Source organism: Petaurus breviceps, unplaced genomic scaffold, assembly GCF_028583685.1.
Source record: "Petaurus breviceps papuanus isolate PSGF00001 unplaced genomic scaffold, PetGlider_PUasm1.0 173, whole genome shotgun sequence".
NCBI classification, from domain to species: domain Eukaryota; kingdom Metazoa; phylum Chordata; class Mammalia; order Diprotodontia; family Petauridae; genus Petaurus; species Petaurus breviceps.
The window spans coordinates 18,048,120-18,062,105 of NW_027185759.1; the positions used below are offsets into that span (position 1 = coordinate 18,048,120).

The following is a 13,986-nucleotide window of genomic DNA, read 5'->3' on the forward strand; positions in this document are numbered from 1 at the left end:
GAGGAGGAGGAAGAGGAGGAGGAGGAGGAAGGGGAGAGGAGGAGGGTTGAGGGCAGGCTGGAGTCAAATGGAAGCTGATGTTTCCCAACAGGAGAGATCTTGTTAAATGTTAAGATCTTTGACAATTCTTCCTGCTAAGAGTTCGGATCTGATAGTGATGTTGCTTATTGAAGTCGCACTATTTATACTTTGCAAAGCCGGCCCCTTGTTCTGAGCAAATTATCTCCCCTTGCAATTCTGAATAAAGTCCCTTCTCCTGTATCTGGCGAGCCACTCACTACCAAGGAGAGAGGGAAAGCGAGGGAGAGAGAGAGAGAGAGAGAGAGAGAGAGAGAGAGAGAGAGAGAGAGAGAGAGAGAGAGAGAGAGAGGGAGAGACAAGGAGAAAGAGGAGGAGGGAAAAGGGAGGGGGGAACGAGGAGGGGGGGGGGGGGGAGGGAAAAAAAAAGATCACTGGTCCTCCAGGTTTTCAGATCATTGTGGCCTGGGTTGCTTTCGGCCATTAATCCAGGATTGACAAGAATCCCTAATTAATTTAATTAGGCGTGGATCTTGCGCTAGTATCCCGACTTAGTTAAACACAGGGGAGACCAGCAGGATCTGCAGGGGAGGGGCCAAAGTGGAACTGACAGTGGTGCTTGGGGAGAGAGCGAGCTGGAGGAGCCAGCGCGTCTTCCTTACCCGGCTTGCAGAGAGCGTGAGCTGCTGCCAAGCTTCGCAGGTGACCCGCCCGCTACCCAAGAAAAGGAAGAAGAGAAGCGGAGTGGGCCAGCCTCGACGCTGCTGATGTTTTGGGCGGGTCAGCTGCCACCAATCTTGGTTTTGTTTGTTTGCTTTTTCAAGACCTTTACTAAAGCGTTGAGTTGTACTTGGGAAAGGTTGATTTGTCCAATTTCTTGAACAGATGCTTACTGAAAAAGGCATTTTAGCTCAGGTGCAGTGTCCTTTTCCCCATTCCACTCTCCTCTCCTTGCTTCTGTGCAGAGGAATCCTTCCAAATGGTGTCACTTCTTGATTTTCTTTAGGGGCTTTCGATAAAGGAAAATGGTTTTGCTTTGGTTTTTCCTGATAAAATATATCTAAGGTACATTTAAAAACTCAGTTATTTCCCAACTCTTGGGCCTCAGTTTCTTAACCTGTAAAAATAACAAGTCGGACATAATGATCTCTGACGTCCCTTTCAGCTCCTCTGACATTTTAATATTCTTCATAGATCATCTCTCCGTTGAAATAACAACAAAAACAGCAACAACTCAAACCCTATTTTTTTTTTAAAGAAGCACTTTTTCATCTTATCTAGCATTTTGGTTACATTTTATTTGACTTTCCAATTTTGAACAGCCAAGAGATTCTCTCTCACTCTGTCGTTTAAATCCTAGAAAGTATACAATGTCTCACTTTCGTTGATTCTGCAGTTTGCAGAGGTTGGGGAAAACATTTTGTAGGAAGAAGTTCGGAAATATTTTTTTCTTTGGGGTAGAGGGAAGTGTTCAAGTTCTCAACATTATACCTCTAAGGTAATTTATATAAACAGTTCCCCCTAAGGAACATTTATATTCCAAGGCCACAACATTCTACCCATTTATATAGAGTATGATGTGTGTCCACATATAAATAAATATAGGCACACAAGGACACCTCTCTAGAAATCTATCTTTATATGGGCGTACAACCACACACATATATAATGTCCTTCCATGCACACCTGTTTTGGAAATTTTCAAGATGGCATATCCATAATGGTCCCTGATGTTTCATTATTAAAAATAATTGTCCCTGATGCTGATTCAAATCAGCTGGTTCAATGTGAAGCCTCCTACAAGACGGGACTGAGCTACCAAAGCACTGAGCCATCATATAACCTGAAAATTCAGCTAGATAAGAACTAGAAAAGTTTCTTCAAGAGCAATGACACAAATGTGAGAAAAAGAAAAGGAATTCGCACGAGAAACCATTGTCGTTCTAAAGTATAAATACATTCCTCACATGAAAATCCTCCTCGGGTGACCTGAGGTAAGAGGGAGATCCTGCTTGTTTTTGATAATACTTTCTGCCTTCCTTTTGCAGATTAAATATATTTCTGCACAGGGCATTAGAGCCTCCAAGGGTTCGATTATATACCACTTTGGGGAGAGTTTTAACAGATTACAGAAATGATATAACTTCCATAATCTGATCTCTGCAAAAAAAAAAAACTTTCCATTTTGGAAACGTATTTATTCATTGTATTTAGATTAGAAGTGGGTCTACTCTTCCTGGCTTTCTATGGTTATAACTTTTCTTAATAAATCATATGAAACGTTTATTTCTATTAACATTTAATAACCCCACTGCACACCAAATTTACTGAGGTTTGTGAATTTAAAAATTGGTTCGCAGACTTCCAGTAAAGCGTTTTGATTCCTGATGTATTTTGGCACCTAGAGCACAACGGACATATAACTTTGGCCTCTTTTATTCAATTTTCAGATTACTTATGAGAAAGATCAAGAATGCAGCCAATAAAATGAATGCGAAGCTCTGAACTGTCCAAATGTGGCCTCCATTTAAATAGTCAAGACACCCCAACAGTATTCGCCGTCACTGGCAGGGCTGGGAAGACTTGGGTGGGACAGCAAAACAGTCAGCTAATCTAGTTTCTTCATAGTTTTTTTTTTAATTTTTATTTTTTATTAATTTCGGTCCAAACAATTTTAAGGTCGTGAACTTCCGACAGAACTGACTCTCTTAACGGTAAATGGTGGGACCTTAGAACAAACAAAAGGTTCGGTTATTCACAAGAGGACGAAAAACAAAGAACTTTGTCCTTCACTCAACTAAATTAAAGCCTGTAAGATGCTGGCGTGTGGCGGCTGTTGGTCCTAATAGGAAGTTATCCCGGATCTGCAGTGTCTGCGCCGCAGAGTCCCTAGAGCGGCAGCTTATTCGAACCACTCAAGAATTTAAATTGCTCTGCAAACACTTAACTTTGCATATTGCTAATAATGCTGCTTCCTTGGAGTTCCTATATAGACTGTCTGCCCCATCCCCTCCTCCCCCTGCGCTCCCGCCGCCTGGAAGGTAAGGTGGTGCAGGGCTTTCTGAAAGTGTTTTAAACTTTTAGTTTTTTTTTTTTTAATTAAAGCACAAGTTTGCAGATTTACAGCATTTCAAAGGTTCCCTCCTACTCCAGGAAGTATTTTAAATATATGTCAAACAAATCTCTGAATAACAAATGTCACTTATTTGGGGGGGGGGGGGTGAGGAGGGGAGGAAGGGGCCGACTTGGGGCATTCCCTTCGCCGGACTTGTTGGCTGGGGAAGCTGGATACTGCCTCAAATGTCCGAGAGTAATTGTAGTTGCGGTATGGGACAGACAGTTCGGGACTAGCCAGACCGCCCAGACCCGACCTTCGGGATCCTTTAGCTCCAGACCCTGAAGGCTTCGCTTTCCGCAGAACCAAAAAAAGGGGGGGCTGGGGAGTGGGAATGAATTTCCAAGCAAGACTGAGGGTGATGGTGAAGGTAGGGTGGGAAAGAACCAGCGCAGTATCATTTTCAGAAAATGTCGAGTCTGCTTTAATTGCTTTCGGCGAAAAGAAAGAAAGAAACCCGTCACACACAGAGAACTCTCCAAACATCTTTCTAGCTCCGGGAAGCCTCCCCTCTGCACCCTTGCCCACCGCCGACGGCCCAGAGGGGGACCCCCTCCCCCAATCGAGAAAGCTTGCACACTTGCTTGTGCGGGGGAGAGGTCTTCAAGGCCCCTCTGCAAACACCCTCCCGTAATGAAGCAGCGGGGCGCCGGCCAGGGCGGGTCCCTGGGGGGACGCTTCTCCTCCACGGCTGCCCCCAAACCCTGGGGGAGCGGTTTCCGAAAGACGGACCCAACACCACACCCCCAAGGCCTATCCATTTTGTATCGGGACTGGGACCGGCCCCAGCTGACCTTTATTACGAAAGCCCTAGCCCACCCGCGAGCCGCACCCAGCCGCTCCGCGGTCGAACTTCGGGCTCTCGGGGAGCCGGGAGGGGCGGGGGAGGAGGAGGACGAGAGGGAAGAGGAGGAGGACCCGCCGGGTCGATCCGCGCCATCGGCACTCGGTCTCGCCGCCTGCCCGCTTGCATCGATGCGCTCGGCATCTCGGCTGCCTCCGCCTGGCGACGGCCCCGGAAGGCGCTGAGCTTGAACTGAGGTGGGCTCGAGGCCGTGGCGGCGGCGGCGGCGGAGGCGCGTCCACGCGGCGGCTCCGGCTCCGGCTCCGGCTCCGGCTCCGAGGGGCCGCACTCTCGGCCGACGTGGCGGCCCCGGGCCCCAGAGCCAGGTGAGCCCCGTGTCCGGGCCCGGACAGCGGAGGAGGCCTGAGGGCAGCTGGGCGCCGAGGCCTGGCGGGCCGCGCTGAGGAGGAGGAGGAGGGGAGGGGGAAGGGACGAGGGGGGGGGGGGGGGCTGAGAAGACCCCTTCCCCCTTCCCCATCTCCCCTCTGGCCGGCCTGGGTAGTGTGGACACCGGCTGTCCGGGAGAAAGGGGAGGAGGAAGCGGGGCGCTCTGCGCATGCGCGGGGGGGCGGGGGCGGAGGGAGACCCTGACAGGTCACGCGTGTGTGAGAGCGCGCGTGGGTATGGAGTGTGTCCGTACCTTGTGTTTGAGGGTGTATGTGCGTGAGGATGTGTATATGTCACATCTGTGTGAGTATACGCGGGGGTCTTCGAGGGGGGGCGTGAGCGTGTGTGCGTGAGTGAGGAGGTAGGTAAGAGTGGCCAGGAAGGCGTGTGTCGGCACATGGTGAATGTGCCTGTGCGCGTGTTAAGCGCCTGCTGTATGCCAGGCGCCGAACTAAGCCCGCCCCAGATTCCCCCAGATTCCTCGTCCTCAGAGAGTCGGGGCTGTCATCAGACCCTTCTTACAGGTGAGGAGCCGGGACTTGCCCAGGGTCACACAGCTATTAAGTGTCGGAAGCAGTGTTGGGTCTTCCTGCTTCTGGGCTCAGTGGGCATGCTGAGCCGGCCACCTAGCTGCGTGGGAGTGTGTGTGTGTGTGTGTGTGTGTGTGTGTGTGAGAGTCCAAGCACCCACCTACTCATGCACATAAACACGCCCGGTATATACTTACATGTATGAGTATATATGTACATGCACATGTATGATATATGGACACCGATGTTTACTCATGCATGCACACGTGTATGAGAGTGTACATGCAGGAGACTGAAGATATTTGAGTGTATATGTGATATATGTGTATAGAACAGTGTGAGGATATTTGAGCGTGGGCTAGAGGTATGCAGGTGTATATATATGTATATACATGAGCATGTATGTATACATATGTGTGTTTGAGAGTATTATATGTATGGACTGTGTGTGTGTAGGTACAGTATGTAGGGATAGTCATTCTGACACATTTCTCCCACTCACTTCCCTCCACCCCCAGTCTCTCTTCAGTACCTATCCCAGGTTGGTCCCCAGCAGCCGATTGAGGAAGAGGGAGGCAATTCCAGGACTGTGATCACTGACTCTGAGGCCCCTGTTGTTTCCCTGATCCATCTGTCTTTTCCACTTGCCCTCCAGATTTCTAGTATATATCCATTGATTACCATGGGAGGTGGTAGGCCGGAAGAGCTTCATTGTAGATTGAGGTACTTGGGTTTCTCCAAGGATCTGTGGATAGATTTCATAGGGACCGTGAACCTAGATGGGGAAAAAAATGGACATCTTTGTTTTTACTAACCACTGATTGAAAATTTAGCATTTCCTCTAATTACAGATTATGGGCAGCTGGGTGGCATAGTGGATAGAGTACTGTGCCTGGAATTAGAAAGACCCAAGTTCAAATATGACCCCATACACTAGCTGTGTGACCCTGGACAAGTCACTTAAGCCTGTTTGCCTGAGTTTCCTTGAGCTGAAGAAGGAAGTAGCAAACCATTCCACTATCTTTGCCAAGAAATCCCCAAATGGGATCATGAAGACTTGTACACAACTGAAATGACTGAACAACAACAATTAGCTGTAAATTTTAAAAATAACAATTTTGAGAAGGGGTCCATAGGTTTTGCTCAGTTGTCAAAAGGGTTCATGACTCTAAATGGTTAAGATCCTCTGATTTAGAGAGAGTATTGATCTTAATCACTTGGCTTGTTCCAGCTGCCATACTGAGCCCATTTGGAACTTGAAGAAATTTAAGAGTCTTTTCCAGTTCATCCAAATCCTTCATTTACAGAAGAGGAAACTGAGGTGTCAAGAAGTGAAATGATTTGCCCATGGTCATGCAGCTAGTGAGTTTCAGAGGCAGAATTTGAACTCAGACTTTCCTGTTTGCAGGTCTGGGCCTTCATTTACAGCACACTCAGAACTGGACACAGTATTTCCTATGTAGTTTGACTGAAAATAGCAGGAAACCACCTAGTTTGTTTTAGACATCGAGCCTCTCTTAATGCTGCCAAAGCTGGCATTCCCTTCTTGGATTTTGCAGATTATATATAGAGAACTGGCCAGGGCATCAGACAGAGGCTGTGAGCACAGTGAAATGTCTTGCCCTTTGTCACATTGCTAGCAAGGTCAGATGTGAGATTTGACCTTGTCCTCTCCAAATCCAGCAGTCTCTCCACTGTACCATGTCCTTCTTGGAGAGTTTGTCCATGAAAGACTTTTATAGGCAGACTTCCTTGCAGTTGCTGTGGTCATTGGCCTTGAGCAGAGGACCCTAGGAGGTCATCTTTGCAAAGTTCTTTGAACTTTGAATTGAAAAGTACATCATACATGTTACTTTTTGTTATTAGAATGTAAGTTCCATGCGGGAAGGGATTATTTCATTCTTTGTAGGGCTATAGGTGCCTAGCATGGGACCTGGCTCACACAAGGGGCTTCATAAACACTTGTTGATTGATGGTATCTTATTTCAGTGAGAATCATTATTGATGATATGTTCCTTTAGCTTAACTGTTAGACCCAAGTTTAGAATTCAGGTATTAAAAAAAAGTTTTATTTCATGACAAAAATCTGTTTTCTGCCATCATTGAAAAAAAGGCAAAACCCTTGTGTTACATAGTTGAGTGAAACAGATCCTCTCATTGGCAGTGTCAAAAAATGAGCATGTCTCATATTACACCATGAACATATCACTTTTCTGTCAGGAGGTGAGTAGCAGATTTCATCGTGGGTTTTCTGGAAACCTGGTTGAGCATTGTGTAGATTAGAGTTCTGTAGTCTTTCGGAGCTGTTTGTCTTTACTGTGTTCTAGTAACTGTACAAAGGGTTCTCCCAGTTCTGCTCACTTCACTCTGTATCAGTTCATACATGTTTTCCCAGGATTCTCTGAAATCGTCCCTTTCACCATTTCTTACATTACAGCCATTCTTCTTTGGTCACAAGTCAGTTTTGAAACCTTCAGCTGTTTGATTAGTGTTGGTATTGTATAGATGAGTGAAGAGTCTCTGAGGAGGGCCTTTATAGCCTCAGATATTATAAATAATAGAAGCTGACCAGTAGGCGATTCTGTGGTTTTTGTTGTTGTTCATTAGTGTCTGACTCTTGTGATCCCATGGACCATAGTGCGACAGACCCTTCTACCCTCTACTGTCTCTTAAATCTGTCCAAGTTCATGTTCATTGTATTTATGATACTTTCTACCCATCTCATCCTCTGATATCCTTATTTCCTTTTACCTTCAGTCTTTCCCAGCACCAGGGTCTTTTCCAGTGAGTCTTGTCTTCTCATCATGTGGTCAGAGTATTTAAGCTTTAGCTTTGGTATTTCACCTTCCAGTGAATAGCCTGAATTAATTTCTTTAAGTATTGACTGATCTGACCTTCTTACTGGCCAAGAGACTCTCAAAAGTCTTCTCCAGTCCCACAGTTTTAGTTTATAAACAACTTTATGTGCATGGATCCTCATAACAGTCTGTAAGGTTAGTAGTATAGAGTATCCTCATCATATACAGGAACCTGCGACTCAGACATCAAAGCTACATCTAATCTCTTACAAGAAGCACATTATATTAATTAGGGACAGGATGGGATGGTTATGTTACACAAAGATTGAAAAATGATGTTTGAGTTCCTACAATATGATGTGAAAAACCATTCTGGAACAGTTTTATGTGTGCTGTTTTGTTTATGGGAGTATCTGGCTTCAGTTTAGTAACTTCCAAGGTGAGCACTCTATGACTCATACAATAAACTCAGAAGACATTTATTTAAGTGCTTGTTGTGTGCAGGGGCCCTAAGCTGGGCTCTGCAGACATGAACATAGGTGTAACGCTGGTCCTGCTTCTGCCATCAGATGGGGAAAACAAGCATACAAACAAGTGTAATGGAGAGCTGATGAGATGAATGAGTAGAGAACCGGGCCAATGTTAGGAGAAACGTGAAGAGGATGTGATTGCTTTTGATTGGAAATAGTCAGGGTTACGTTGTATCGTGAAGAGAAGGTGACATCTGAGTTGGGTTTCCATGCTTCAGGGAGGCTCCCAGCTTAAATGCCAGTCAGGAGTTTTTACTTTATTTACTAGGCAGTGGACCCCATCAGTCATAGAGGGGTGAGGGCATAAATGGGTCATAGTCTGGGAAGACATGTTAAGATACTATCAAAATAGACTACTTTGATGAAGGCTTAGAGGGCATGCTTATCAAGAATGCACAGAACAGAAATTCAGAAAGATCTTGAAACATGAGGCTCCATCTCCTAAGATGAAGTTTACTGGGGTTGAATTCACATGTTACAACATTGGGTTAAAGAGATTTGGGGATTTTAATGAACTCCCGATTCATCATGAATCTGTAATATGAGATGATAGCTGTATCTAGAGGACGTTGGGTAGTTCTGTGGAGCATATCTGGCAGGAGCATGTCTAGAAAAGGAAGGTGAACAGGATGACTGAACATCTTAAAAGCATGCCAGATGAAAATCATTTGAAAAGACTTGGGGAAGGACAAGAGATGTTGTAGTTATTATTCTAGTATTTAAAAGATTGTTTTATGGAGGACAGCTGGGAACTAATTCTATTTGGTCTCAGAGGACAAAACTGAGAAAACCATTTAGGCCCTGTCTATAAACATCATCTGAATCAGTAATCAAGCAGCCAACATTGAGTAAGTGCCTACTACGTTCCAGGTACTGTTCTAAGTGCTGGGGATAGAAAAAGAGACAAAAGACAGCCCCTGCCCTCACAGAGCTTACAGTCTAACAGAGGAGACAACATGCAGACAGACATGTGCAAAGCAAGCTCGGTACAGGATGAACAGGAAATAATTAACAGAGGGAGGACACCAGAGTTAGAGGTTGGGGAAGATTTCTTGTAGAAGTTGGGATTTTAGTTGGGACTCGAGGGAAGTCAGTAAGTAAGTAGTGATGAGGAGGGAGAATATTCCAGACATGGGGGGAGCCAGAGAAAATGCCAGAGAAATGCAATATCTTGTTTGTGTAGCAGTCAGGAGACCAGCGTCGTTGAATTGAAGAGTATTTGTTGGGGAGTAAGGTATAAGAAGACTGCAAAGGCAGGAGGGGACCAGGTTATGAAGGTCTTCGAATGCCAAACAGAGCACTTTGTATTTGATCCTGGAGGCACTAGGGAATCACTCTAGTGTATTTGAGTAGAAGGGTTTCATGATCAGACCTTTGCCTTAGGAAATTGACTGAATGGAACTTGGATTAGAGTGAGGAGAGAATTAAAGCAGGCAGACCCACCACCAGGCTATTGGAATAATACAGATGTTAGGTGATAAAGACCTATACCAGGGTGGGGGTAGTGTCAAAGGAGAGAAGGGAGTATATTTAAGAGTATATTTGAGTATATAGGAAAGTGAAATGGACAGAATTCGGCAATATGTGAGGGGGGGTGTGAGAGATAATGAACAATACAGGATGGCTCTTAGTTTGTGAGCCTCAGGGACTGCAAGGATGGTGTTGCCTTCTACAGTAATGTGGAAGGGTACTAGGGGAGGGTTGGGGGAAAGATAATGAGTTCCTTTTGGATAGGTTGAGTTTTTGAGGTCAGCAGAGAGTTTGGGGAAGGATAGATTTTGGAATCATCAGCCAAGAGGTGATAATTAAATCATGGGAGCCAGGAAGATCACTAAGTGAAAGCAGTATAGAGGGAGGAGAGAAAAGGACCCAGCACAGAACCCTGAGGGATATCTGAGGTCGAGGGTGTGATCTGGAAGAAGCTCCAGCAAAGGAGCTGTCAGAGAGGTAGAAGGAGAACCAGGAGAGAGAAGAGAGGATGGGGAGGAGAAAGTGATCAGTGTCAGAAATGTTGCAGAGAGGTCAAGGAGAATGAGGGCTGAGAAAAGGACAGTTCCCCATTGTAGATGGTGCCTATCATAGATGGCCTTTGTGAAGAATTTAGCTACAAAGGGCAGAATCATGGAATCCCTCTTCCTGGAGATTTAGATGGCCACCAGTATATGTTGTAGAAGGGCTCTTTTTTGGGTATGGGTCATACTTGAGACCTCTGTGATTTAGCGATGAAAAAACTGAAGGTAATTGTAGTGAGAGAAATAACAGGATGTAGTAACTGATTGGACATGGACTGAGGGTAAGTGTGTCAAAGACCCCAAGATACTGGAAAAATGGGGGAAAGAGATAGAGGAGACAGGAAGGGTAGGTTTATCATGCAAGATGATTTCAGTTTTAGACATGATGAGTTGAAGAAAGTATAAACAATTGTGCTACTTGGGAACACTTGTCTTCCTTGACTTTAAAAAATTTTTAATATGAAGACAGCTGTCAGCCTCCAAAAAGGTCTTAAAACCTGGAAAGGACCAAAAGCCTGACACAAAAATGCAATAAAATTGACATTAGTTATGAAACCTTTTGGTCTCTCTTCATGGATAGTCCTATTTTGTCTCCATATCTTCAGTTGGCAACATAGAGTGTCATGATTTTTTTTTTTGCGGGGGGGGGGGTTAGTATCTGAAAGTTCTAAAATAGTTATCAGTAGTCAATATTTTCCTTGTTTTCTTATATAAGAAACTAGCTGAAGTTGACCCATGAAAAGCTGAACTAGAGACCCTAGTTTTCCAGTGTTAAAGATCAGCAGCTGCAGTCATCTTTTGGTTGGGTTATCTGTCCTGGTGGTTCTCTTTGTAGATAGTCAATTTGAATTGACAAGAAGATAGTATATGGGACTCTTGAGAAACCTGTGATCAATTCATCATCCAATCAGAGGGCTTTTATTTGGTCTCTTCAGGCATGTAACCTCACAATAAAAAGTCATTAAACATTTTATTAAGCACCTACTATGTGCCACGCACTGTGCTAAGCACTAGAAATCCAAAGAAGGGCAAAAGCAGCCCCTGTACTTGAGGATCTCACAGCCTAACTGGGGAGCCAACACATAAAAATAGCTATCAGCATGATGAAGTCCTGGGGAGTGAGGTAGGGAAATGATCTGAGGAAGGGTTGAGTTTCCAAATTGATTTCATTTTGTAGAAGGATGAGTTTCTGGAGATGATGAAGTCCAAGAAAGTAGCCAGGTGGGAAATGATGAGGATTCTGTGGGAGCCATCCTTTAGTAGTGGAGGATCTGGGAGGAGCTCTCTAGTGTCCACCTTGCCCTCTCCAGTCAGAGGGGACAGGAAGTGGGTGCTGAGGAGATGTGAGTTCCTGAGTTGATTTCATCTTATAGAGTGATGAATTTCTGTAGATGATGAACCTCTAGTTCCTGCCTTCTGGGTATTTGTATTTAAGGTATGGTCACAAGTTACAGAAATAAAGAAAATAACATGTAAAAGTATAAATATTGAACAAATAATAATGTGTAGACATAAGGGCATCTGAGGTGGTGAATAAATGAGGAGTTATACAAGTAGTTGTGTAGTTGATACTTGTAGACATTCAAAGAATTTCATTTTTCCAACTTTATTTTACTCTGTTCCCCTCTGTACACGGTTTCCCAGTAAAATTGGAATACAAGCTGTTCCTTATTTTAATCCTGTCTGTCTTTTTCCTGCCGTTTCACTGGCATAGGCCATATCTTGGGACAACATCTTCTATGTCTTTGCCTGTTAAAGGATTTTAAGACAGCTCAGGTGCTGCCTGTTCCATGAAACCTTGTCAATGTGCCTCCCCGGAAGCCATGCCTCCCTCCTCAACCTGTCATCTCTTTCTGTTTCCCCTCTTCCAGGCACTTGCCCCATTTGCACTTGAATTCTCATTAGTTATATTATGACCACCCCTTTATTAGATTATATACTTTGTTCCACATCTAGCTGGTTGTATTGCATCTAAGCAGAGAATTTAAAAAATCATTGAATTTTAAAATTCATGAAACATTAGAAGTGGATGGAACCTTGAATGTTATCTTGTCTAGACCCCTCCTTTTAAAAGGTGAACAAATTGAGTCCTACAGAGGTAGAGTTATTTGTCCAAGGCCATAGAACAAAGCTGAGACTAGAACCCAGATTTCCTGATTTTCTGTCTAATGATGCTTCTACACGCATTGGACTTGAGTCAAAATACCTGGGTCCAAGTCCTGGCTCTTCCATTAATTGCTTTGTGGTCTGGAATAAGTTAATTTCTCCTCATTTGCCTTCAGTTTCATCATGTAAAGTGAGAGACTTAACTGAAATGATCTAAGGTTCTTTCAAATTTTAACATTCTCTAATTTTATCTTTTAGTTAGTAAGAGAAGGTAGCTTTTGAATCTAGGCTTATTCCCACCATTGACTCACTGTTAACAATATTTATTCAGAAAAAAATTAAAACCTAGTTAACTGTGACCAAGAAGGATAGTAGCTTTTGCTTTCTCTTGTTGAAATTAGTCACATTTTTAGAATTAATTCCTGTCTTCTAAATAGAAAAGATTACTGCTAACATATCATCTTAATTTTAGGTTTGGATTTTCTGTCCCTAATTCCAGTTGATCCACAGGTATGTTACTTCGGTTTAGCAATTAATTTGCATTTCATTTGGTTATGATGCTTTAAATTAAGAGACCAATTTCTTACTTTTTTTGACTAAGCCATACATTTTTACAATTCTTTGACATTTGTTTTCAAACTGTTTTTGACTAGGTTTCCTTTAGGATCTAGTCTCTTTTATGATTTTTTTCCCGAGATAAATTACACTTCATCTGTTATGATAGATTAATGCCATTTAAAATGAAAATGATGAACCTTTTATGCCCCCCTTTCTTTTTCCTCTCATCATTGATAGTAATTAAACATGGATCACTTGATATTTCTCCTCTACTTCTTTATTCTGGTGTACTCTCTGGACTTTATCTTTTTGTCTAGAACAGGAAATAGGAAGAGACCAGTTGACAGTTTTCATGTCAGTACAGTGTGAACCATCTCAGTGTCCAGCTTGGACTTGCATGTTTTTGTGAGATTAGCAGATATGTGAATGGGTATAATTTTTACCCTTTCTAATAAATGACCAATACTTAATGTCAGTCAGTGTTCACTCCATAGGCCCATCCCTATTTATGCCTAATTATCTTGTGCTGTTATTGTTAATTTTTTTTCTAAGGATCTTCATAAGAGGATCACCCATTGTATTGGAGGCCTTCCTCCAGGTCTTTTGTTGAACTGGCCTGGACACTGGACCATTCAGGCTGACGTGTTGTCCCTCAGTCTTGCCACATGACAGACCACTTTATTTTCTGATAGTATATTTCCTTGGTATCATTCCTTCCCCAGATATATTTCTGGGTGTCTTCCATGTAAGTCATTAGCTTCTTATCCTCTCTTCTGCACTGCTCTCCCTTTCCTTTTTTTCCTCTCTCTGGGAAATTTGGTGGTGACTTCTAGAGAAGATCACATAGCCATTATGTGATGGAGGTGGAGCTTGGACTTGGGCCTTTCTGATTCTGAGGACAACTTTCTATCTACTATTCTGTGCTTCCTCTACATTGTGTATGTGTGTGTGTGTGTGTGTATACATCCATATATATGTGTATTTACACATGTATGTGTTTGTATTCATGTATATTGCAGAGACATAGAGTCTGTAGAATCTCAAGGAGACCTCAGTGGCCTCCTAGTATAACATAAGTCTGAAGGAAC

At 43.7% G+C, this 13,986-nt stretch overlaps 1 protein-coding gene across 6 annotated transcripts in view; it reads left to right on the forward strand.

Annotated features, from left to right (window-relative positions):
• The window catches only part of RSRC1 (arginine and serine rich coiled-coil 1), a 428,038-nt gene that overhangs the window by 313 nt on the left and 413,739 nt on the right, over window positions 1–13,986 (forward strand). For 3 of the 6 annotated variants that reach the window (XM_069083458.1, XM_069083464.1, XM_069083459.1), the window contains exons 1-2: window positions 4,747–4,888; window positions 12,813–12,850. The exons of 1 other annotated variant lie outside the window; for it this stretch is intronic. In XM_069083458.1, coding sequence (XP_068939559.1) covers window positions 4,762–4,888; window positions 12,813–12,850 — 165 coding nt within the window. In that variant the 5' untranslated portion in view covers window positions 4,747–4,761. Of the gene's footprint in view, window positions 1–4,134; window positions 4,304–4,746; window positions 4,889–12,812; window positions 12,851–13,986 lie in introns of those variants that run through there. 2 more of the 6 variants (XM_069083461.1, XM_069083460.1) reach the window with 2 other exon arrangements.